The sequence below is a fragment of the Macrosteles quadrilineatus genome, unplaced genomic scaffold (genome assembly GCF_028750875.1).
Source record: "Macrosteles quadrilineatus isolate MER2022 unplaced genomic scaffold, UCM_ALF_1.0 Scaffold_2__2_contigs__length_208266976, whole genome shotgun sequence".
Taxonomy (NCBI): Eukaryota; Metazoa; Arthropoda; class Insecta; order Hemiptera; family Cicadellidae; genus Macrosteles; species Macrosteles quadrilineatus.
Window position 1 is genome coordinate 77,545,157 of NW_026542595.1, and position 26,914 is coordinate 77,572,070.

The following is a 26,914-nucleotide window of genomic DNA, read 5'->3' on the forward strand; positions in this document are numbered from 1 at the left end:
CTGTTAATTAATAGCCCATACAGCTAATGGCAACTAAGGGACCTACAGTTTATAGTGGAATCCGAACCACATTTTTCCTTGGTATACACGAATTGGTCTAATTATTTAGGATAGCACCGCGGATAGTAGTAGTACTCACTGGTGCGGACGTTAATCCACACCAGGGAGTATCGCATCCACAGTGCATGCCTATAAATATCCACAATTCGTGACCTCCAAGTAGCTGGATTACATTTTAGTGGATTATCAATTAATAGTACTAACAAGAGGTCGTGATTGGATGGCAACAGCACCCCATTCCCATAAATTCGGGTAACGTATTATAGAGGATAAAAACATTGCAAAGATTACTATTTCTTATATTTGTGAAAAATTAAATTTTTCCAGCGGTTCATCTTGAACACAAGAATTGAGTGTACTAAATGTGTGTAGTAATAGCTTAGACTTTTTAATAACCTACTAGTTTTACTGCGAAGTTATATACTGTACATCAGCTGAAGCTAACATTTCACAGTCGTGATTAAGTATTTTAGTAAAATGAACAAATGCAATTTTAAGGATTTATTGTTATTTTTTGCGAATTCAGAAATCACTGAAGAGATTGCTATAGTGATTTTGTCATCGATTTATCAAAGGAAGAAATTTATATTCGAAGCGTAAATTCTTGTGTATAAAATGGACTTAATTTAAACACAATAAAATAATTTAATAATGAGGATTCAATGGACTATTATTATTATTTTTTTTTAGGTTGATGATAAGTCTTGTACTTAACGCCACGGTTTGAGTAACAGTTTTATCCGTTTTATCACGAAAGCCAATCAGCTTAGGTGTATCATTAAAAACACATACAAAAAATGCATTTTCAATATCGAAATTAGATTTAAACTTTAAGTTATGTGTTTTATTGTATAAGAAATTGCAAATTTTAAACTACAACTTTATCTAATTAACTGTATGTAATAGAGTATATTTACTATAATTCATATTACCCATATTATCCCTACAATATACACGTCCGATACAAATCCTACAATATACAAGTCATACAATATTATGTCAACAAAACAACTCCGACTTAAGTGAATTCTCTAAGGATTTTTAATATGAGTTTTTCTTACTATAACTTAGGCCAATTCGTACATTTTTTGGGAATGTAAATTATTTTAGCCCTAGACGATTTTGATCCCCAATAATTATCTGTAATATTTATAGTGCATAAATACTAAAATAAGTATTGAAACCTAATAATTATAAAAACGCTCCCGCAAAATCAACAATACGGAATTTAAAGTACTGCATTCCAAAATGTATTATAAAATATAATTCCTACAAGCGAGAAAGTAAGGTAAAATGACAAAATGATAGTTTGTAGGATGACAAGAACATCGTTAAACATTTTAAATTTACTTTTAGAAACGTGATGACATCAATCATTTAAACGTCAATGGATTTGATTTGATTTGTGGGAATTCTCATCTTCAGTAATATATTATTGCCTCAATATATTAATATTAAGGTACAATGCTTTATCATTTATCTTTTCTAACTTTTGCCTCATGTTGTAAACATTTTAGTGTACAGTGTATTAATTTGCTTTGCCGTCTCATTTTTTTTAAGTTTGTGGTTGGTATTACAAATTTTTCTTTAAGTTTTGCTTTATCATACCCCAATCAATTAACATTAAACTGAAATAGCATGTGTCTAAGATGTATAATTTCTTTTAGTACTCTAAGAAAACTAGAAGTGACTAAGATTTAATCTAACAAAACCTAATAAATTTGGGTTTTACGTTTTACTAATACGTGCACTCGTTTTTAAACGTAAACAAACAAATATACAGTATATAAATTAAAAAATCTCTGTGTATATACAATTTAGGGTTATTCCGTTCTTTTAATATGCTTATTCCAGATTCAGACTAAAAATGATTCCTGAAAGTGCTAAATAATTCAATACAAAGCCATGCTTAAAAATTTTGTATAGAAACTATTGATCTTGAGCTAAATAAAGCACCTATTAGTCTTTTGTTTTCTGTATCATGTTTAAGTGAAGACCCATTTCTTCGAAAGAGTTTGGGAGATTAAAATTTGTCTAAAATTTAAGATCCTGCACCCTATCGTATTATATAGCTATAGCTGTACTATCGTATTAAACCGCCACTGTTTATTTCAGTGTGGTAACTGATCCGTTTACTAAAGCCGAATCTAAAATTTCTTACAACATTTTAACATTTACAGATCAGCGGCTATGATTATTATTGGTTCATGGCAGTAAGAGTGGCCGCTGGGAATTGTATTCCAATGGAAGGATTCAATATCACAGTACTCAGAACAAAGCTGATGTTTGGACGATCGGCTCAGTAAACATCCACATCCTGCCACACGAGATGATCGCTGAGCAATCCGTAAATGAGGTTTAACCCACAATAATCCACAATATAACTCAAATATTATAACTGTTTATTTGTTTTAATATTTATTTTAATATAATTTGTTTAACCAACTATTAAACGATAAACTGTTTCATGTTGCTGATGGGGGAAAATACAATTTTAATTTAATTCTAAAGGTCTTTTTTACCCCTTGATGCTCTAAATAAATGACAATTCAATTGTTTATTTTTATTTTTTAAAGTCATAAATTAGTAAGAAAGCGACCATCTTACATATAAAATTATAAACATTTACCACAATAATCGATATTTATACAATATGTTGCGTCCATAACTAATTCCTAGATATTTCAATAAACATTTATATTTTCTACTATCTGGTGGAATAAAATCAGTACAATATAAAACAAACAGTTTATTTAAAGATGTTACTGACAGGAAGCCTTATTTCCAGAACTTTAACTTTTGAGATTATAATAAACCCTCATCTTTGGACCATAAAAGTTGTTTCGTATCTATTTTTTTACGATTCCATACTTTATGCAACCTACAATGTGGCTAAAATATACCTACTAGAATAAAGTAACCACAAAACAAAACTATAAATTTTAAACATTAATTTTATGTCTAAATTTATTTTTATATAATTATTTTACATCATAAAAAATCCAAATAGCTACTAATAATTATTTGAAGCCATTTGGATTCCTGTAAAGTTAATTGTTGAAGTTCAGGGATGAATTTTGATTTTCATACGAATTACAGAATTACCTTCAGACTATTTTCTCGCTCTACCTTGATAAAAATCATATCCCTATTTATATACAGCTTACAAATATTTTATTAATACAAGGTTATACATTCATGATTGAGAACCTTTTTAAGAGACACAAAAATATTGTTTAAACAGTCTGCATATGCTTATTTGCATATAACAAATAATCAATCATATAACACTCACGCAATACTTTCTGCTGGTTTCATCACTTTCCCTCTTTATTGGGTCGTTTGTTACACCTGGCTCAATACCAGAGTCACTCTCAATATCAGACGTGGAATCTCTTCTCTGTTTGAATACAAACTCTCATAAAGAGGATTTACTTAAGCCCTAGGGATAAAACTGAATTTGTTGTAGAGTAACTGAGAACACGATATAACTAATGACACCATAGTAATGTTGTGTTGCATAAACTCATTTCTAAAAATCCAAAAAAATTAGTTTTCTTGAACAAAAATAAATTCTAAATAGTTTTTACCACAAAGGTTTCCAAGAGTGGTGACTTATCCGATACCTTATCAATGCATTTAAATTAGATATCTGACAGCAATGAAAATCTAGAAAAATATGCAAATGAACAAATTTGACATTCGTTATTCTCTGCATTATGGACATAATAACATTTTGGGAGTTATATTACCATAGTAATATTTGGTGAATAAATATTACCATAAGTAATTTTCAAGCTAATATGTAACGGAGTGAAATCTCTTTAAAAACGATACTATGCTAAGCAATGCATGTTAATACAACTGGAAATAACAAATTTAGTTATTTGTTTGTGATAGAAACAAATAAAAGCTTCATGTAGAACAAGCACGTGTAATTACTGCAGACGTGCTTTTTATTACGCCTCACGGACATTTTCGATTTTTAAATTAGAATAATCAACAAGTCAAATTTGTAATTTTCTATGTAAATAATTGTTTAATCTAATAAACTTCGGATTATTTAAACATCAAATTTGTCATCTAAGATTAGTTTCTTCATAGTATTGCCAAACTATTATGGCTAAATTTTTGCTAAACCATCTGATACAGAGTGGTAAACACTTCTATTAGGTTTGTTTTTTGTTTTTGTGAAAAGTGTTTAAATAGTTTATTTTTTATCATCTATGATTAGAATATTTTTGAATATTTAGCTAGAGAATGATGTCAATTAAAAGATGTTGATCAAAGAAGTTTTGGACGTTATTTTTAAAACTTATTTGAAATTAAACTTCGTTATCTTAATGAATAACAATAATTTCTCATTTCAACTAGTAGTGGCAATAGAAGAATATTAAGGCACTTGGGGCGTTTTTCCCCATAAGAATAACATGGGGATCATTTTTTGGCCACCAAAACCAAAAATCCTGATCTTTGCCTATACATCCCCTATACTACTGTACAACTTCATTAACATTACAAATCAACATATATTTTCAAATCATGTGAGATTTGCAGCAGAACTCAAGCGCGCTCCCGGCCCACGCTTCTCATCTCCAGCGGTGTATAGTAGTATAGTTTGTCGCGGCCGTTTTTTGCGGCTCGACATTTTTGGGCTAACTCTCCGCCCATGCCTAATTGCTAGTACATCTACCATTCCCCTTTCTAGTTGATATGTTGATATATTGTTGTCTATATTTCTGTCTTATCTATATATATTAGTTATATGAGTTGTTTAATATTTTCATTTCTTTGTCTTTTGGGATATACCTCTTAAACTTGCTCTTGGGGCCTATACAAGCCTATATAAATGTACAACTCCATATCTATATTGTATAATTTCAAATCTATGTCCAACACCCATTCACATGTATATTCTCAAAATCGAGCGAGGTTTGTACGTGAACTCGGGCGTGCTCCCGGCTCACGGCACGCTCCCTTGGACATCCTTAGTGGAAATCCATGAGTTTTGGCTACTTGGGAATCCAAGCCATTTGACATACAATAAATCACCCTTCCTCTTAATTACCTTTTCTATTAAATACATGTCTTTATACTTGGTCTTTAACAACTCCTCTGTGTAGAAGCCTCCCCTGATTATATTACCATTTTCATCTTTCAAGATATAAGTCACAGGCTTTGTATTCTTAACTTCTGCTATTGTAAATAGTTCCCCTGTCCAATTCGGAATATAACCTTTATTAAAAACATGTTTATACTTGGAAATCCTCACACTATCACCTACCTTATATCTTGGCTTTTTAACTTGCACTACTTTAGAAGTCAACCTCTCATGCACATATTTACTATTCTTAATATCCACTTGGTTAGGCTTCATTCCTATAGATCTATGTACCTTATTATTATATTTTCGAATTAACTTTGGAAGTAAATCCAACCATTTATAGCTTCCCTGAGCACTAAATTCCCTATATAACCAATTTTTTAAAGTTCTCTGAAACCTCTCCACAATTGCAGCCTTAGTTGTAGAAAAAGTGTGATAGTGATTAATATTTAAGTTTTTCATTAGTTTGCTAAAATATTGATTAAAAAATTCTTTTCCATTGTCAGATTGAATGTTTTTAACCCCCCTTGGTAGAATGGTTTTAATGGCTTCTGTAACCACTAACCCTGTCTTATTCTTTAGTGGAGCAGCATAAGCTTTTTTAGAAAATGTATCTATTAAAGTTAAAATATATTTATTGCCAGAATTATCTCTAGCGTAGTTTTGCATATCAATTAAATCTATTTGTACGGTTTCGTTTATACCTAATACTTTAAAAGACCTTCTAATGAAATTCTTTCTTGCAGGTTTATGAAGTTCGTATGCAATTTCATTCATTTTTTATAACATCATCCTTTCCTGTAACTCTAAATACATCACCATTAGCCCCAATCAATAGATTATCTTCCATTCTTTTAAATACATAGTTTTCTGGTATATATGGTCTATTATCTATATACTTAAATCCGCTCAAAGATGTGGGGTCAGCAACTAATAAATCAGGATTGTATTCCATCAAATTAAAATTTTTTCTCCATATACAAATTTTGATCCATCGTAATGCATAGCTTGTGACATTAGACAAATATCATCCGAATGTTCCCCTTCTGGTAGATTTCTTATGAATTGATTTTTGGCATCCCAACAATGTAGTTTTTTATTATAAGTTATAGTCTGTTCTTTTGTAACACAGTCAGTGTCATCAATGGCTGGTTTAACACGTACTAACCTTTTATTATTAAAATTCCAATAGCCTACTTCCATTTTTGGAACTTGTGAAACATTCACAGCATCTTTACTATCTATACCGTCTATCAAATTGCTAAGTTTCTGTTTCTTAGCATTCCAAACACCATTCTCTGATTCTAAAAATTCATAATTATTATCATCTTGTATAAATTTACCATCTTCTTTTCGTATTAAAGTCTGTTGTAAAGTGGGCACATCATCTAAACTTTCACCCTTTTCTACATTAGTAATTTTCCGTTTCTTAGCATTCCAAACACCATTCTCTGATTCTAAAAATTCATAATTTTTATTGTCTTGTACAAATGTACCACCATCTGTTCGTATTAAAGTCTGTTGTAAAGTGGGCACATCATCTAAACTTTCACCCTTTTCCACATTAGTAATTTTCTGTTTTTTAGCATTCCACTTTTTATTCTTAGATTCTAAAAACTCATATTTAGTTTTACCTTGTAAAAAGACATCACCTTTTCTAGTTAATGTCTGTCCCAAAGTTGATACATCATCTACAAACTCCCCATCTTTAACATTACCAATTTTACGGTTTAAACAATTCCAACTATCGTCTTGTAAATTTAAAGTAGGTTCACTACTAGCCCTGGGTTCTGCAGGCTTGTTATATGGATTATATAAACGATAAAATTTATCTATAAACATATTTTTATTTAATAAATAATTCCACTTTCTCTCAATTCCTCAATAATGGAATCTATTTCATTATCCACTCCTGAGTTACCGGCTTGGCGACTTAGCCAAAGAAGTCTTAACCTATCTACAAGCTCATTAGGATCATCCCAATAAATATAGTCTATTTTATTACCAGTCACTTGTCTCAAACCTTCACCAACAGATTTAAATAGAGGTTTAATTATATTAAGATATTTAGTATGTCTATTACTTGAAATTGGTGCACCATCTTTGTAACTCTTTAAATGTCCATTTGTAGCTTCTAAAATCTCTTTATAATTTTGCAAATCAGCCTGAGTATAGTTCTCAGGTTCTTTTAACGTTAACAATTCCCATAAACCTTTTGTCCCCTTGTAGGTTTTATTTGCAACTGTAACATCATAATTGGCAACATCAACTTCCTTATTTCCAATAAAAAATTTATTTGCTTCTCGTCTAATACCATATGTAGTGTCTGTCATACTACTTTTACTGAGGTAATTTCCTAAATAGTCTGATGCCAAATGACCAAAATCTAATTTCTGTGGGGTGGATGGTTGTAATGGTTGTAATCTTGGTATCATTGATATTCTAGATGGAGTCATTGGGAGTATCTCCATTCGAGGCCTCTCTGATGTGATTTTTTTAATTCTTGTAATGGCTCTAGTAAAGGTTGGAATGTTTGGAACCTCTCTTCAGCCTCTAGAAACTTGCCACGTTTTAAAGCTCTATATTTCTCTCGTATTTGATTTGCAGAGTCAACCAATTCTTGTTGAATGTTTTTCATCTTTTATTTACATTTTATTTATCTCATTTGACAAAGGATTGTACTCAAACACTTTATCATGTATTATCAAACAATATGCAGATGTATTTGCTGGTACATTTTCTGCAGTTTCAATCTCTAATTTAATATCAACAATTCCTTCCTTCACTGTTTCATTCTGTCTAGAACAGTCTATTACGATTAGTGGATATTTCTTCATAAACTCAGCCCTACTAATCATAGGATCTGGGATAGTATTATAGTAAGTCTCTCTAAACCTCATAAACATCTCATAAGCTTTAGAGACATCTCCATTTTCAAAGTCGAGATTTAAATCACTGTAAGGATAATATTCAGAGTTTAGAAATACTTTGAGATTTTTTAATTTACAGTGATCAAATTCATCAGTTCTTTTTCGTGCACTATTATCCCTAGCTGTTTGGAAACCAAATATAATATACCTAGGCTTCTCCAAACTTGAAGATGTCTTTACTGACCATGTATGTCTTGTGGTATTAGGATATGATGGAAGTTCATGCAGCTCTAAACTTCTAAATGCAATTTGCAAATTTTTATTTTGCAATAACATCTTTTGTAATTGTAACTTCTCCCCATCTGGTGGTATCTGGTATGGTATATCACATGTGGCATAACCCATTGAATTGAGTTAAGTGTAATTTTAGGAATCAAATCAGCAGTGCCACTGGCTGGAGCACTAGCGGTTGTTAATATACAATTCAAATCATTTTTGGATCTTTTCAACACCAATTCTTGTTTGACATTTACTAATACCTTATTAAAATCCTCAAATACACCCATTAACAACTCTAATGGTAAACATGTACTAAACTTGCCACCTTTATGGAACTCTTTTAAATTCGTGTCAGAATCAAATGCTACATTTGACAATTTAGTAGTTTTATTGTAAGAGCTCAATATTTTCATAAGACTAGAAATTCCTGGGTTTCTTACAATGTCTATTTCTTTACCTGCGACATCGTATCTAATTTCATCAAATAAGAACGCAAATGCATTATTTATAAAATGACCTTTATCATGATTTTCAATTTCTCCCTTAATATACAGATAACTCCTACATGGGAGAGTTAGCAAATCTTGATTATTAATACATATTCGAATTTCATCAGAATTATTTATTGCTAAAGTGTTGTGGGGAACATAGGAGTGATTTGTAATTTTAACCACACTATCGTCGAATTGGGATTTCCCTGTAACGTCTAGAAAATCTTCCATTTTTATTAATAGAAAATTTTAACTTTAGTCCTATTGACTTTAGGAACCTAGCATTTTGCACACTTATAGATAAATTCTTATAAATTCTCATATCTTTTTTATATGACAAGTAATTGTAGTTTCTTCTCCGTTAAAGTCAATTGCCTTGTCATGCTGATCGGCAAATGTAATACTGACAACATCTAAACTTCTCTTATTTACAGGAAAATATATAATATTTCTTGGAACTTCAATAATTTTGTAGCCAGGAGGAGCTTCTGGATAAAAGCTATGTATGGTGTGTGATTTGTTGCCATTTAAATAGGACCCATTTGCAATATTACATTTTACTCTAATCACATTTACATTATTAATGTTTATTTTATTTGTAGATTCAAACTGAACACCAGGAGTAGAAACACCTTTAAATCCCAATAAAACAGACCCTAAACATGGTTTTGTAAAATCAAACACGTGGCTAGAAAGTAGTGTAGCTTTCATAGTTTTATTACTAGCTGTAAGGAAAAAGTCTGGGACTTGCTTTTGAATTTCCTTTGCAAGCTCAACCACCTCATATGTTCCTTCAGAAATTTCTATTGTAACTGGAGCATTGTGGTCATAATAGAAAACATCATCACCTTCACTAATGGTTAATTTGTTGCCCTTAAGTTGATTTAATTTTGGAATAAGCCCTTTAAATAAAAGTTTGGATTTAGTATTAATTAATGCTTCTCCATTTTTATCTATTATAACTTTAAGTTTGCCATTTAATAACTGGTTTAAATCAGCAACTGAGATCTCTCCTTTTGGTAATGTTATTTTCTCTACTTTGTAATATGTTAAAGTATTTAGAGGTTTTTTCACATTAAATATAGAATTATAACTTTGAAAATCTACTAATCCAATTACATAATCATCATTTAATTCAATGGGAGGAAAGAACACTGACTTTAGCTCTGGCTCTGTACCCGAAAATGTTATGGTAAATGAATCCATTTTTATAAAGAAATATTTTTTATGAATGATAAACATAAAATTCCACAAATTAAACTATTTAAATCTTGTATTTGATCGGTTGTATAGAATATTTTATATCCCTCAAAATATTTAATTACTTCTTTTGGAGGTTGGATTCCAAATGGGTCAAAATAAATTACAATATCTTTATTTTTACGATAAGCTGTCCAATGTGTGCCAGATGAACTGTCTAAATTAACTATTCCGCACTCTTTTACTCTTGGTGTTAGATTTTTTACCTCGTTTTTTAGGTACACCCCCCTGAAGTGAGGCACGTCTTTTGCGGCCTCTAACAGCTGGTAGTTGTCCATCTTTTTTATTAAATTTTAATCCCATTCCCATCTTTGCTTTTGCCTTCATCAAATTTGTCACGGCATAAGCAGCAGCTTTTTCAGCAAGACTTGCATCATTCGCCGTTACTCTAGTCCAAGCTAAGTCTGCTAATCTCATGTCTGCTTTGTTCCGAGCAGCAGTATCGGGATTATTCATGTAGAATATATCATGCTCTTTACAATAAGAGTCTAGTTTATTTTTTGGAGGTACATTTTTAGCTAGATTCTCACGTATATTCGTTCCAGGTCCACAGTACCGATATGATGGTATGTGAAGTGGGAATGGAAGATTATTTATAAGAGTATTCAATAACCCTCGACACCTGTAAGGCTTTAGGAATAAACCTTTGCCCTTTTTACATGTTTTCTTATTAACATTTTTTACCATTTTTATTATATAAAAAATGTCTTTTATTCAACAAAAACAAAAATTTAAAATAGTACATACTAAGGAAAATATACCAAAGAAGTTGGGTCTATTTCCTACCAATATTCGATGTGTTATTTGCGGTCCAAGTGGAAGTGGGAAGACGGTTGTAATTTACAATTTAATTGTAAGAAAGGAAGGATTAAAATTTACAAACTTATATTTAATATCTAAATCTTTAGAACAAGAAAAATATAAAAAAATAATTGAAATATTTAGTTTGTGTGATGAAGTGAAATTACACACGTTTACTGACTGTGAAATCACACCAAATGATGTAAAATCACAGTCAGTTGTTGTATTTGATGACATAAATAGTCCAAATATTACACAATTTTTCTCAATGGGTCGACATAAAAATATTAACTGTTTTTACTTGTGTCAATCTTACAGCAAAGTACACAAACATTTACGTGATAATGTAAATTTCCTGATATTATTCAAACAAGATGATTTAAATTTAAAACATGTATATCACAATCATGTTGGTAATGACTTTTCATTTGACCAATTTAAAAATCTCTGCCACCAATGTTGGGATAAAACTAAATATGGCTTTTTCGTAATAGACAAAGAAAGGTCAAAGAATAATGGCAAATATAGATTTATGTTTGACCAATTCTATCAAGAGGATGGTATGGGTAAATAAATAAAAGACTGGAGTTTTTTAACATTTGTATTTATTTTATATCTACACATTTTGAACATCAATTTTATAATGACCAAGAGCAAGAGTGTTGATCCCGTCTTCCAGAATAAACCTCTTGTCATCGTCAAATGATAGTACTTTCTTGTTCATGGTTAAGGTGTGAAGATGATGATTTGTAGATTTAATTCTTGTCACATTCTCATAGTAATCTTGCCCAGTTGCAAGACAGTTCAAATAATGATGATGTCTTAGGAGATGTTTAACTGTGGCACCATCAGCTCCTTTAGCTTTCTTCACCTCTAAAGCTTGCTTGTCTTCTTCATATAACCATTTTAGAGGAATGTAAGAATATAACTTTGGTCTTAAACCACAATATTCATACATAATATGACCATCTAATTCGTCTTTAAACTTGCCTGTGACTTTTTTATTTTTATCAGAGTATAAGAAATGGTCTTTACTATATCCAGAGGTATCAAAATAGTGTAAGTCACATTCTATTTCCTTGTAAAAGTCCTCTGTAACTATAGCATACATTAATGAATCTGTATCTGTCATTAGAAATCTTTTGTTCTTAAATTTTGACATATAATTATAGTGGAAATCATACATTATTACTTTACTGATATCCAAAATGGTCATTCCTAAATATATTGGTTTATTAAACTTTACAACTAATTTATTTAAATGTATAGCATGTAAATTGTTATCAAACTTTTTGCTACAGTCAAACCTTGGATTAGTGACATATTTTGTTAATAGTGACTCATCCTTGAGATATATATCACGAAACTTGCGTTGATTCATGATTGTTCGACCAAAGAGACTATTATTTAACAATTTATAAAAGTCTTTTTCGAAATCAGTTTTAGCACATTTGCGTTTTTCAATATTAAAATTAATATAGGGCGCAAGCCATTTAGACTGTCTAAATTTTAAAATTCTATGGTATTTTGTAACAACCAAACCCAATTCCTCATATTTTTGTAATGCTTTATAATGTAAAATATATTTAGTTTTGTCATTTAAATTAGGTATTAATTTGCCATTCATTTTCTCTGGTGCTAATGGATAGTCATTATGTAAATCATGTAAGCTTTTATCATATTTTAAATCAACTTCTAAAATGTATCCAAACTCATCATTTTGATTATATTTGTAGTCTATCTCATTAGTCCAACTGAATCCATCCACAGGCAGTGGCTCGCACATTGCTGTAGAGTATAGTGAGTTACAATCTAAATATATTAAATAGACACTCTCTTGATTGGGATCATAGTGTTCACCCATATATCTATTATTTGCTTTAGCGTAACGTGTAGAAATCATACTGACTCCTCCTCTGATTGCACTTTCTATGAACAAATGCATGTCAACATCTTCGAATAATTGTAATTTTATTCCTGTCATTCTAAGACAGGCCTCCCATGTAAGTCCAGGAAGTGAATACATATGTACAGGGTCAAGTTTGTAATCTTTTAAACACAGGTCTCTAAATGTAAAAATGGTTTATATTACCTGTCCGTCAGTGATCCTATTGTTGTCGTCTTATGCGACCGGTTTCAGGATTATAATCCCATCATCAGGCTGATAAAAATGTCATGTCACTCAAGTTGAGGTCGTCGGTAAACATAAAAAACACACATACAACACGAAACACGAAATTACGGAATAACATTGCTAGCTACTGGCCAGTACAGGACACTACGACGCGGCACGGGTAGTTGCGTGGTCATGACTGAGGTGTCCTTGCTCCTCTCCCGTTATCTATGGAATGCCGGTGGTATTGTTGTCCTATTCTAATCGCTGCGTCATAGATAATGTTGGACTTGAAAGAAGTCTGTTCATTTAAAATGTGTTGTGGCTCATTCTTGATGGATTTGTAGATCTCGAATTCCTCTAAACAATCTAAAAACCGTCCTTTTTTAGGGTAACTATGTAAAATGTGTAGGTTATTGTCAAGGCTGGAATAATTATGGTTACTGTCTGCGAGGTGGTTGGCGAAAGCAGATTTTTGCTGGGCTATTGTTTTGGATGGAATGTGCTCTTTAAATCGTTGCTTAAATGAGCGAGTAGTCTGGCCTATATAATATTTAGGGCAATCATTGCAATTGATCTTATATACTCCAGTCTTATTGGCTTTATCAAGACTGTTCCTTTTGCGCTCTTTAAATATTGAGTTAAGTCTATTGTTGGCCCTGAATGATACACAAACGTCATTTTTGGCTAGTTCTTTCCTTATGGTGTTGTTAAGGATATTGCCATAATTAGCAGAGGCGTACAATTTACGAGGTTTATCAGGTGGTTGGGAACTGGTGAGTGGTTTGTGTTTATGTTTATGGATTAATTTATCAACCATACTGCTTTTGTATCCATTAGCCACAGCTGTGTGTTTGATGATGAGGACTTCTTGTTGATAATCAGTTGGGCTTAGAGGCAGAGACAATAACCTATGCACGAAACTATTGTAGGCAGCCATTTTTTGGTTGTGAGGGTGATGAGAAGTAAAATGAATGGTCTGGTCGGTGGCGGTAGGTTTTCTGTAAATGGCAAACTTTAACCTGGATTCACACTTTTCAATCTTTAGATCTAAGAAATTGATGGAATTGTTACATTCAGTTTCAAGCGTGAAAGTGACATTCTTATGGATTTTATTCAATGAATTGTTCATCAGGTTGAGTTGTCTGTTGTTACCATTGAATAGTAGCAAAATATCATCAACATATCTGTGAAAAAATATTATGTTTTTACTGTAACGATTTTTATCAGAAAGGATGTGTTCATTTTCAAAACTGTTTAGGAATATTTCCGCTAAAATTCCAGATAGGGGGGATCCCATTGCCAGACCTTCATGCTGAATATAGTAATCGCCATTGAAATGAAAATAGTTTTGTTTGAGGACAGTTCTGGTTAGGTTCACAAGTTCATTCACAGCTTGTTCTGAAAGTTTGGAGTTAGTTCTCAGATTTTCATTAAGCAAATCAATCGTTTCGGATACTGGAACGTTTGTGTACAAGTTTACTATATCTAATGATGCTAATTTGTAGCTATTACTTATGTGGATGTTCTCAATTTGGCGTACTAATTCAATACTATTTTTTAGGCTATGGTTATTTGTGATGACAATTTCGTTCCTGATTATTCTTTCAAGTTTCTTGGCGATGTTATACGCAGGTGAAGGGGTGAAGTTGACCAATGGGCGTATTGGAACTTGGTCTTTATGAACCTTGGGCAAACCACGCAGTTCAGGGGCTTTAGGATTGGTGATTTTGCAAAACATGATTTCATGTGGTGACAATAATTCAGTGCTGTTGTTGATGACTTTGTTTATTTCTTTAGAATATTTGGATGTGGGGTCATTGGGTAATTTGTCGATATTGTTGGTAGAGATGAAATTGAAAACTTTGTCCAAGTAGTCTTGCTTGTACATAATGACGACAGAGTTGCCCTTATCTGCCTTCGTTATCAGCGCTCCATTGTCTGCTAGCTTAACCTGTATGCTTGTGGCGACTTGTCGTTTAGCTTTAAATCTAGAAATTAATTTGTTATTAGACCTAGGATTCTTCAGTATACGATCTACTTTGTTGTGGATAGCAACACGAGCAATATTTCTATTTTGTTCGTGTTTTATGGTTTTGATAACTGCTTCTGACTGAAAAAGCTCGTTTAGCAGCCCTTTAGAATTACTGGTTGGGAAATTGAAGTTCAAACCTTTATTTAATAAGTCGATCTCATCATCGTTGAATTCTATGGTGGTGTAGTTGGTGACTCTGGGGAAAAAATTATGTCCGCAATTTACTTCAGTTTCTTGTACTTGAGTTTTGAATAAAAGGTCTAGTTTGCGTTTTTGGGTTAACTTTTTAGAGATTATGGACCTGTCAATCTGGGACTGAATTTCATTCATGACGTTATTAATTTGAGTTGGGTGGACAGTATTTAAAAGTTCTAAATGTTTCATATATAAGAGTTTGTTCAGAAGACTCTTTTTTGAATATAATGACTTTATTTCGTTTCTAACCCAACTTAGTTCAGCAACTCTCTTGGCTCGTTTAGCTGCAGTGGAAGTACAACTGATCTTTACAGACACGTATTTAGGTATGAGTCCGCATTCCAGACATTTCCTGTTGAACTTTATGTTTTCGTGTGTTTTCAAGACTTTAAGTTTGACATTTTCATACATTTTTGACATTTCTGCCTGGTCCCGTCTCTAAATGTCTCAAAAACATCAGCCAGTAGCAATACATCTGTTTTAAGATATAAATCATGATATTCTTGTAAATTATGTATATTAAAATGGGTCCATACATTTTTAGCATGTTCATATTCATTGGGAGAGATATGTTCTTTAGTTATAGAACTGTAAAATGTTTCAATTGGGGGTAGAGACTCTGCGAACTTATCTGGTCCCGTCATATATTCATAGGGATATACACCTTTACGTTGTAGTAGTGGATTTTGTATGAATCTAAATGTGTTCAAATTGGAAGCCAATTTATATAATGGAAGGTACAGAAAGTTGTATGAATCTAAAAATACTAAATCATCAACAGAGAATGATATATATTTTTCCATATCTTTAGCTATACAATTTAATTTATGTTTATTAAACTTTCCCAAGTGTTGCATTATTAAATGTCCATCGTAATTTTTCAAATTATGGAAGAATACTGGTATTTTCTTTGTTACTTTATAGTTTAAATTACAATCATTGTGGGCAGCTCCGCGGTATTGGCCAGAGGAATGGCAATGATCTCTCACCCTATCAAAATATAGGGGCTTTTCACAAATATGACAATGTGTTGAGTTTTGGAAAGACACCTCTTGCTCTGGAGTCATTACTAGGGGAATATATATTGCCATTTGACTTTTAATATAATCATAAGTCTGAAATAATCTTTCAAAAAACACATCCATAACATTTGCACCACTGTACAACTCTTCAGAAATAATTTTTGAATCTTTTACTACAACAAATGCAAATCCAGATGGAGTATGTATATTAGAATTTACGAAACATTCAAAATCTGCATAAATTACATATGGGGCTTTTAGTTGATATTTATGATTTTTAAATTGTAATGTATCTTGTTTCGACATTTCCACTCGTTGGGCATCAAAGTTCTTACAATATGTTATATGACGTTCTAATTTATCGCTGGTATAAAAATGTTGCAAACACAACTTGCAAAAATGCTTCTTATTGTTATTTTTTGTAGAGTGGAGCATTAACCTATCGAAATCACGAATTAAACAATAATGTGATTTACGACCTTCTTGTAATAATAATAAATCTATATGAGTATTACTACTATTTAGTTTGGTTGTTCTTAATGGATATACACATTTCTGGTCTTCAACTCCAAAAACATTAACACTTATATTATTCTGTCTTTCGAATTTATCTATATCAGATATTTTTACGGGATATTTTATATTTGTCATATTTAACTGTGTTTCATAGGGTGTATAGTTAGAGACCCTATTAGCACTTTCATTGATACAATTCCTTGGATATAAAGCTGCTAAAATTGACCAAATGAAACATTTATTGTCAAAATTTCTTATATTTAGAACTGCTTTTGTCAATTTAATACTTTTTGGTGTGGGGATATATGACTTTGGAGTTAGGGGCTTATACTTATAAACATGCAGCTGCCAATATTTAGTATGCTCATATATCCATCCACTGCCTTGAGCTTGATATTTGTGTATGGAAGCATCAATCTTTAAAAGTGCATTTTCAATTTGAGGCTTTAAATCTCCCTTCTCAATAGTTAAGGTAGTAAGGCTTCTAAAATCTGCAATACATTCTTTTTCATTAACTAATTTTCCATTTTGATCCATTGAATATTTTATAAATTTAATTCTCCTAACTAACGTCCATTTGATTGGCAGAGAACAAGACTTAAGAGTGTTTTCAAGGTCAGCTCTAATTGATTCACCAACAAATTTTATCATTGTGTATGGACAATTATTGCAAGAATTGATATGTCTTCTAAAATGTCCAACAACATTTTTCTTACAAAAATTACAAGTCTTGTGACTTTGTAATGTGTGTGACTTTAGAGCCATGTAGCTATCACAGATTGAATCACAAACCTTGCACAGTTTCACATTCATTTGATGCATTACCTTATAATGACGAATCAGGTTGCTTTTGGTGGAGAGCGACACGGAACAGTGTTGACATGACGGCTTCATGTTTAGGAATGAGGTCTCGGGCTGATGCCACCTCTATATATAGACTTTTCGAAATTTTCAAAATTTTTGAAATTTTTAAAAATTATTACAAAAAAAATTATAATTTGGAAAATTGTAATTTATAAAATTTAACTTTAGAAATTTTAATTTATAAAATTTAACTTTAAAAATTTTAATTTATAAAATTTAACCTTAGAAATTGTAATTTATAAAATTTAACTTTAAACATTTTTTTTTTAATTAAGAAATTACTTCAACAAAAGGTTTCCCACCCAGGACTCAATCAAGAGCTACCACTAGAGTCAAGGAGCAAGAAGCAGGAGCTTGCCTGTGGCCACGGCAGTGCCTATAGGCCGGGAGCGCGCCGTGAGCCGGGAGCACGCCCGAGTTCACGTACAAACCTCGCTCGATTTTGAGAATATACATGTGAATGGGTGTTGGACATAGATTTGAAATTATACAATATAGATATGGAGTTGTACATTTATATAGGCTTGTATAGGCCCCAAGAGCAAGTTTAAGAGGTATATCCCAAAAGACAAAGAAATGAAAATATTAAACAACTCATACAACTAATATATATAGATAAGACAGAAATATAGACAACAATATATCAACATATCAACTAGAAAGGGGAATGGTAGATGTACTAGCAATTAGGCATGGGCAGAGAGTTAGCCCAAAAATGTCGAGCCGCAAAAAACGGCCGCGACAAACTATACTACTATACACCGCTGGAGATGAGAAGCGTGGGCCGGGAGCGCGCTTGAGTTCTGCTGCAAATCTCACATGATTTGAAAATATATGTTGATTTGTAATGTTAATGAAGTTGTACAGTAGTATAGGGGATGAATAGGCAAAGATCAGGATTTTTGGTTTTGGTGGCCAAAAAATGATCCCCATGTTATTCTTATGGGGAAAAACGCCCCAAGTGCCTTAATATTCTTCTATTGCCACTACTTCAACTGTTTTGTAGTTTCAAAAATTCTCGTCCTGTTCATTACACCTACGAACAAATTTAATCATTCAATTACGATAATACTCCGATTCATTCCTAACAATCTGTAATTTTTACTGTTGAATATTACCTTTGAGACAACTTTGGGCTATTTTAAGTAAAGTATTATAAAGTACGTGTGGTGGGGATTAACATTTGGAAAATATGCGTGAAATTCACATAATTTTGTAAAATCTACGACCACTTTTACTTAAAAACAAAATATTTATACTAATACATGTGTATTAGTATAAATATTTTGTTAGGTTTTGATATCAATTAACTATTTTATACCAATACTATTACGTGCTCTAAATATATATTTTAGCATTCAATTTATATAAGTATTAAATTGCATATAATAACGTACCTCTTAAAACATTACTGAAAATTTCCCAAGATGACGAAATCACCTTGTTGATATCATTGAACTGAAGGCAACATACCCTAGGGAAAATATGATGTTGGTCGTGATATTTCAGTTGACTGCCATATAAAATATATAATTCAAACATATACCTCTATTAAGTCACATAATACCGTCATGAAACAAACCGATACAATAATATCATCAGAAAATAAATTTATGGAATGGATTCATACAACATGAGTCATCCTTTTACAATCTTAATATTATATTTAAATTATATAAATTATATAATTATATAATTTAATAAAAATTAAGAGATAAATTTGTTCTGTTTTTTCTTTTTTTGGGGGGTGAGGGGATGGTTAGGAAAGTCTGATTTTATTTCTGTTTTAGTAGTATCTTTTGTTATTTGGTGCATTGGAACTGGTGAGCAAAGGTCATAATGTTTTGCATGAATTCCCTTAGGTATTAAATAAAATCTATTGTAAAAAGAGTATATTAATCATTACGTTTAATTATGTTAATATTGATATTCAAAGCACAGTCACTCGGAACCCACTTTATCTTATTGTTTATAAGTTTGTAAATCCATTTTACATTGAAAGGTTTTTTTCGACCAGAATAACCTAGAACTTGTTATATTTGGCTAGATTCATTAGATCGCTTACGTAACAGGATATATTAAAAAACTTACATTTAAGTTAATTATGAGAATACATTAGATATTTCTCATATCTTTTCTGTTACGTTTTACTCATGTACAACGGTAACAGTAACTTAACTCAACGGCTCTGATCTTCTAAGCCGGAATCCGAAGCTTTATCGAGCAGAGTTTACTTGGCAGCAATACATTCTCAATACCAAATGTCGAGCACTTGCCTTTGAATACCAATCACGAAACAATACAGCTGTACTTCCTCACGGTTCGGAAAATTTTGGGTAATGGTAAGTAAAGCAGCAATGAAACTAAAGCCTGCTTAGGTTTACTTAACAGGCTACTGCTATTACAGGATAGCAAGATATAAATAGGTATAAATGATTTGTTTTTCATTTAAGCTATTGATTTGTTGTCAATGTAAATTAGAGTAGTCTCAAATTACATGAAAGTATTTCTTATTGAATTAGGTATCAAGAAAAGTAGGACTATAAAATATTCTATAACATTAATAAACTTAAAATAGAGGATCACTCCCATCAAATCAGAGTGGATTCCCTTAAAATTATAAAATTGCTACCATCTCCTAGTAGCTCTGGAGGTGTACAGGTCGTTGTGGAAAAAAGAGACCCATAGCTATCTTGGTCTATTCTTAGATGGATTATTATTTGTTTTACAGGATAACTTACTAGCACACTACAAACACACTAGTACATTGGCGTGGTCTTTATTATTTGTACTAAAAAACTCTGTATACAGCTTATACTTTTGTATACAGCATAAATATCTACTCAAATAATGTAAGAATTTTTCAAATGTGCAATATTTGTTCATCACGTGTATTTTAAATGATACAGAACGTGAACAACTGGAATAAATATTTTGAATAGACGGACAAATTTACATATCGGATGTATTTTTACGACTTTACAAATACTAAAAAATGACAACCGCAATAAAGTTTTATAGCTACTGCGCCAGAGGAGCGCCTTGTTTACGTACCCACTCTTTCGCTGCATGTCGCATACAAATTGACCACGTATTTTGTGTAACAATCTTTTAACAAATTATGTTAATTCTAACATTTAAATTATGCAGAACGATCTGCATAAAAAATGGGAATGTTTACGCAGCTTTGTTTCATAATATATTACGTACAAAACTAGTTTAGATAAAATTAAACGGTTTATTAGCATTATTCTATGCATACTTTAGCCTGAATGTTTTAAAATTTAAAGGAGTCCTGTTACTAGACAATAGGTTCAATATGAAAGGAATTAACAAACTAAAACATTTTTTTGAGTGCTATGATAGAGTTATGGAGTGAATACAAAATCAATAGCAGAAGAAAAGCACTAACTGAAAACTGAATAACTGATAAAAACTGTATTGAACATAGCTCACAATTTATCTTCTTTCATCAATTTATACAAACCGTTCGTTTATTTATAATTAATTGAGGTCAAAAGAGAATACCTAAACAGTACGTGACCCTTCAGCAATCTTTTGGCTTATATTGGACAACATGCAAGGATTATAGATAGCCGAGATGTGTTATAAGACTAATAACGATGTCATGGCAAGGATACTCACAATGATTCACTAATCTAAATTAGTGGGGATGTAAATGTCATGGCTGATCATAGCGTATTAATGGCTTGATTTAGGCTGTCTTTGGTATGTCAACGTATTAAAGTAAAAACAGTTTAGGAATATTATGGTCAAATTAAATGAACAAACAATCAAATTCTAGGCTCACAGTTAATTGTTTTAAAGCAGTTGAAGGCATGATTTATCTGTGATTACTGGGTATTGTCTGACGCATAACTATGCATATCATACGTGAATAAAGAGTTAACCGAAAGTTCATTGCACTCCTCTTATTGTACGAAAAAATAAGCATTTAACCTCCGATATAAACTTTGTCGTGATTTTTTATTTTCAATTTCAACAGTGAGAGCTATGCATTTATTGTTGTTATTTGTATTCCAAATGTCTGCATGGCAGGGGTACATGTCCAAATTACCTGATCAAAACCAATGATCTTAAATAGTGAATTTAATGTGCAACAGTTAGGTTTAAAAATTTTATTTCCCAGAGTAAGGGAAATGCATAAAATCTTTACTATTGCAAAATGTATCAATGTGACAGGGTAACCGTCCACGAATACCGGCGATCCTGACATATTGTTTAGGCGAGGAATTCTCCGTATTTTAATATTATGTTGTACCTCCATAGCAAGCATACTAACTCTATTTAAAGTTTGCTATATTACAAATATAACACAACGGTGTTCAGATATTAAAAGGAACATAGGCTAGGATTGACTATTTCTTGGGAGAATTATTTTCAAGCAGTATATTAAAATATATATGTGACTTGTAGGATTTAACTTAACTTTTAAATTTTATAAGATGATAAATTAAAATAAAATAGTTATTAGACTTTAAAAATAGCTATGCTTGTCAATTGTATAAATATAAAGGCACCTTGTAAGATCCCGCCCTTGTTTCATTAACTTCACCTCGTATTGCTGCAGTTAATCTTGGTTTGGGAGTTTCTGACCTCAAAGAACCGTTTAAACAAAGGTGTGGTATTTATAAGATAGTTAGTTAAACTAAAGACAATCTTAAAATAAATTACGTTACCTAGTTGTTTCATTTATACTTTTTTGATGAGTTTCGGTCACTAACTATTAATATCGCTAACTAAATGTGATTTAATTAATAAAAACCACAATCTTGCCATAGCTTGTTTTGCTATGTATAGGTACGTGAGTACTACACAGTTGTTAGTTCTGACATTATAATTTTTTTTGTAGGTTAGAAACCTTTTTCTTTTGCTGTAATTAGTTATGTATATTGTTTAAGAAAATTTTATAAGACCGTTTATTTTCTGAACTGTAAAAACGGAACGGAAACATTGCCCTATTAAACACATTAACTACATACATTTGTTTTGTAATTTATTGTTTAACATACTGTATTATTTTAATTAGGAGTTTTAAAATAAATTTAATGGTTAATGAAGTGCCAATTGTAATGTCAAAACTAACAGCTGTGTAGTACCAGGTTTATACTCAATGGTAGTACTCACGTAGCAAAACAAGCTCATAGAGGCCAGACAAACACGCAAATATACACTCGTTTATTGAGGGTGTTAGCATATGTTTTATTTACAATTTATTTCTAACATGTGTTCAATTATTATTTTGTTTACTTATTGAATTGTTATGTTTACTTACAGATTGTGATTTAATAAAAACTTACCTTCTATTTTCTTGTATAAAATGTGAACTTTTATTACTAAAATTAGTGGAATCAACAATGGCGACGAGTAAAATGGTAAGTAGAAAAGAATTTGACTTGTGTCTAAAGAAAAGGAAATTACTAGAACTACGCTTGATCAAACTCAAGGATGATTTACCAACATGTGAACATTCTCAAGATACATGCACTTACTACACAGATAAACTTTTAGCAATATGGGCTGAAATTGAGGTTACACAGTCAAATATTGAACTTCACACAAATTCAGTAGAAAGTGAATTAGAAATTCGATGGCAGTTAGAAGAAATATATAGAGAGATACGAACATTCCTTGAAGCAGAAAAGAAAAAGTACGATACACATACAGCAATTTCTGCTTCTGCAACATGTCAAAATGTATCTAATATTCCTTTCCAGCCGTATACACCAGAGGAAAGTTTTCAAAACTTCACTCGACGCTTTGAAAACTACACAAAATTACGGGGAAACTTAAGTCCAAGAGTCAAAGTGGATTTATTTTTACAGGCAATCACCCCACAAATACATGAACAGCTATACGATCTTTGCATACCAGATGACCCACATAACAAGCCATATGAGGAATTGATTCACATGTTAATGGCTCAACTAGAACCAAAACCCAGTATTTGGGCACTTCAGCACAAATTTACGACCCGTACCCAATTGTGTAATGAATCTGCTTACGTGTACAAGCTTACGCTAATGCTCTTAGAAAGCTCAGTGTAGAATGTCAGTTTACTTGTACAAGTTGTAATGAATCTGTATCTGAAATTCTACTTCGAATGCAGTTTGTCAGGGGATTAAAAGACTCTGATATACGTCTTCAACTTCTTCAAGATAAACTATTGCAACCGTTTAAAGAAGTAGTCGAAAAGGCTGCTACATTGGAACTAGCGAAAAGTGAAAGCAGAATAGTAAAGACAAATGAAAATCAAGAGGAAGTACACCAAGTATCAAGCAAGAACAAACAGCCAGATAGGAAACCTTGTAAATCTAACAATATACAACTCTCTGAGTATCAAACTCCTTTGGAGAAACTGAGAAACAAATGCTATAGATGTGGTGATGATTCACATAGAGCACATCAATGCAAGTTCAAAAATGCAGAATGCAACTCTAGTAAACGTTTTGGTCACTTAGCAAGAGTATGTCTAAGAAAACCAAAGAAAGAAGTAAAACAATCAGATGAAACCGCAGAAAATACAAGCGATGATGACACTCATGAAATTTACCAACTTCATTCAAAATCAAATGACAAGTTTATGCTCGAGGTAAAAGTGGAAGGAAGACTCATGACAATGGAGTTAGATACAGGAGCGGCTCTCAGCATTGTATCATACGATACATTTAAGCTTTTAAACTCTCCAAAAAGGATTTTCAAGACAAATGTTCAACTCAAGACATACACTGGGGAAATAATCAATCCAAGAGGAATTGTTTTTGTAAATGTTCAGTATAAAGATCAAAGTTTTGTTGGAAAACTGTACATTGTTAACAAGTGTGTAGACTCTATATTCGGAAGAGAATGGATAAGAGAGATTCAACTTGATGCAGCTGACATACATTCATTAAATTCAAGTGAAAACGAAAACATCCAAGAACTAGATGATTTGATGATTCGATACGAAGACATTTTCAAAGAAGGCATTGGGAAAATACCAAAAGAAAAGGGCCATTTTTATGTAAAAGACGAAACCCAGCCAATTTACATCAAACCTAGACACATGCCATATGCATTACAAGAAAAAGTAGAGAAGGAACTTGAAAGACTGGAGACTTTGGGTATAATCACACGTGTCGAATCATCCGATTGGGGCACACCCATTGTGCCGGTTGTCAAACCCAATGGTTCAGTCAGAATATGTGCTGACTACAAGGTGACTTTGAACAAAGTTATTAAAGACGAACATTACCCTATACCTCGGATTGATGATATCATGTCAAAGATGCATTGTGGAAAGATATTTTGTACTCTTGATATCAGTAATGCATACTTGCACATGGAGATGGACGAAGACAGTGCCATCATGCAAACAATCAGTACTCACAAAGGGCTGTTTAAAGTGAACAGATTAATGTTTGGAGTAAAAGTGGCACCCTTGTTATGGCAAAGATTCATGGACAAAACATTACATAACTTAGAAGGCGTACAATGTTTCTTTGACGACGTAATTGTCCAAGGATCTAACAGGGAACAGCTTCTTCGCCGACTGGAACAGGTGTTTGAACGATTGAAGTTAAATGATTTGAGGTTAAATAGAGAGAAATGTAAGTTTTTCCAGAACAAAATTGAGTACTTAGGTCATGTGATCGATAGCAAAGGACTACATAAGTCAGATGCTAAAATACAGAGCATTTTAAAATGTAAAAGACCAGAGAACGTAACTGAACTCCGAACTTTCCTAGGCCTTGCGAATTATTACAACAAATTCATAAAGAATTTGGCTACACTGCTACATCCTTTGAATCGGCTGCTACGAAAAGGAAACACTTTTACATGGAGCTCTGCTTGTAAACAGAGTTTTCTGAAGATTAAAGAAATTATTACAAGTGATGACGTGTTGGTACACTTTGATCCTAGCTTGCCACTGGTCTTAGCTACTGATGCTTCGCCGGTAGGTGTAGGAGCCGTTCTTTCGCACCGCTATAGGGATGGAACAGACAGGCCAATCGCCTTCGCCTCTCGATCTTTATCAAAATCAGAACAAAAATACTCTCAAATCGATAAGGAAGCCTTGGGAATATATTGGGGCCTGAAAAAGTTTTCCCCGTTTTGTTATGGCCGCAAATTTACTTTGATCACTGATCACAAACCGCTGGTGTCAATTTTTAATCCAGCAAAGACCTTACCAACAATCTCGGCAACACGGATATTCAACTATGCTCACTTTCTCTCCGGGTTCGACTATGACATAGAGTACAGGCAAACTGCTCATCATTGCAATGCAGATTATCTCTCTCGATTCCCTATCGAAGTTGTACAAGAACATTCTGTAGATGACCTCTCAAAGTACCACATAAATCAACTGGAAACACTCAATATCAACAGTACCGTGGTGGCTAAGGAAACTCTCAACGATGCTGTTTTGGGTCCAGTCCTACAGGCCTTGAAATCGGGACAATCTGTTGAACAATACGGATTTCACGATAACGAGCTGTCCATTCAAGATGATTGTGTACTGAAGGGCTGGAGAGTCATGATACCTCAATCTCTCAGACCTCATGTGCTTCGAGAACTACACGTAGCTCATTTAGGAGGAATAAAAATGAAGGCTTTAGCTCGCAGTTTTTGCTGGTGGAAAAGTATAGACAAGGATATTGAAGATATGGTAACTGAATGTCGACAATGCATTGAAAAATGCAACAACCCGAGGAAAACTATCCATCCATGGGAACAACCTTCTAATCCATGGGAGAGGGTGCACATTGATTTCTTAGGACCAACAGATGGCCAACAGTACCTGATATTAGTGGATGCCTTTAGTAAGTGGGTGGATGTGATACAGACAAAAACAACTACAAGTACATGGACAGTCCAAGAATTACGGAAAATCTTCTCAACTTTTGGGTTTCCTCACATCCTAGTTTCAGATAATTGAAGACAGTTTGTTTCTCAAGAGTTCAAAAACTTCATGAATGAATGTGGGATTATTCACAGAACAACGGCACCATACCATCCAAACTCAAATGGCCAGGCTGAAAGGTACGTGCAGACTGTCAAGAAGGCGTTAAAATCTATGGAGGGAGAAAAGGGTACACTGCAAAATAAAATCCAAAGACTTCTAATGCAACTCAGGCAATCCCCGAATTCAACAGGTACATCAGCATATCACCTAATGTTTGGAAGGAGTGTACGAACAAACCTAGCAATAATTGTTCCAACATTAGAACCGAACAAATATCAGCAGAAGGGAGTCCAAGTCGGTATAACAAGGAATTTCAAAGTTGGAGATAAAGTGCAA

At 32.5% G+C, this 26,914-nt stretch overlaps 2 protein-coding genes across 2 annotated transcripts in view; both read left to right on the plus strand.

Moving 5' to 3' along the window:
- Nucleotides 1-26,914, plus strand: part of LOC128985608 (helicostatins) — a 279,539-nt gene that overhangs the window by 192,571 nt on the left and 60,054 nt on the right. The gene's annotated exons all lie outside the window — the stretch shown is intronic.
- LOC128984455 (uncharacterized protein K02A2.6-like) lies at nucleotides 24,677-26,551 on the plus strand. Its single transcript, XM_054403775.1, has one exon. The coding sequence runs from the start codon at nucleotides 24,677-24,679 to the stop codon at nucleotides 26,549-26,551; it is 1,875 nt and encodes a 624-aa protein (XP_054259750.1).

Excerpts from the sequence above, each read along its gene's own strand:
- LOC128984455 (XM_054403775.1), top strand. The coding sequence starts at position 24,677 with ATGCCATATGCATTACAAGAAAAAGTAGAGAAGGAACTTGAAAGACTG.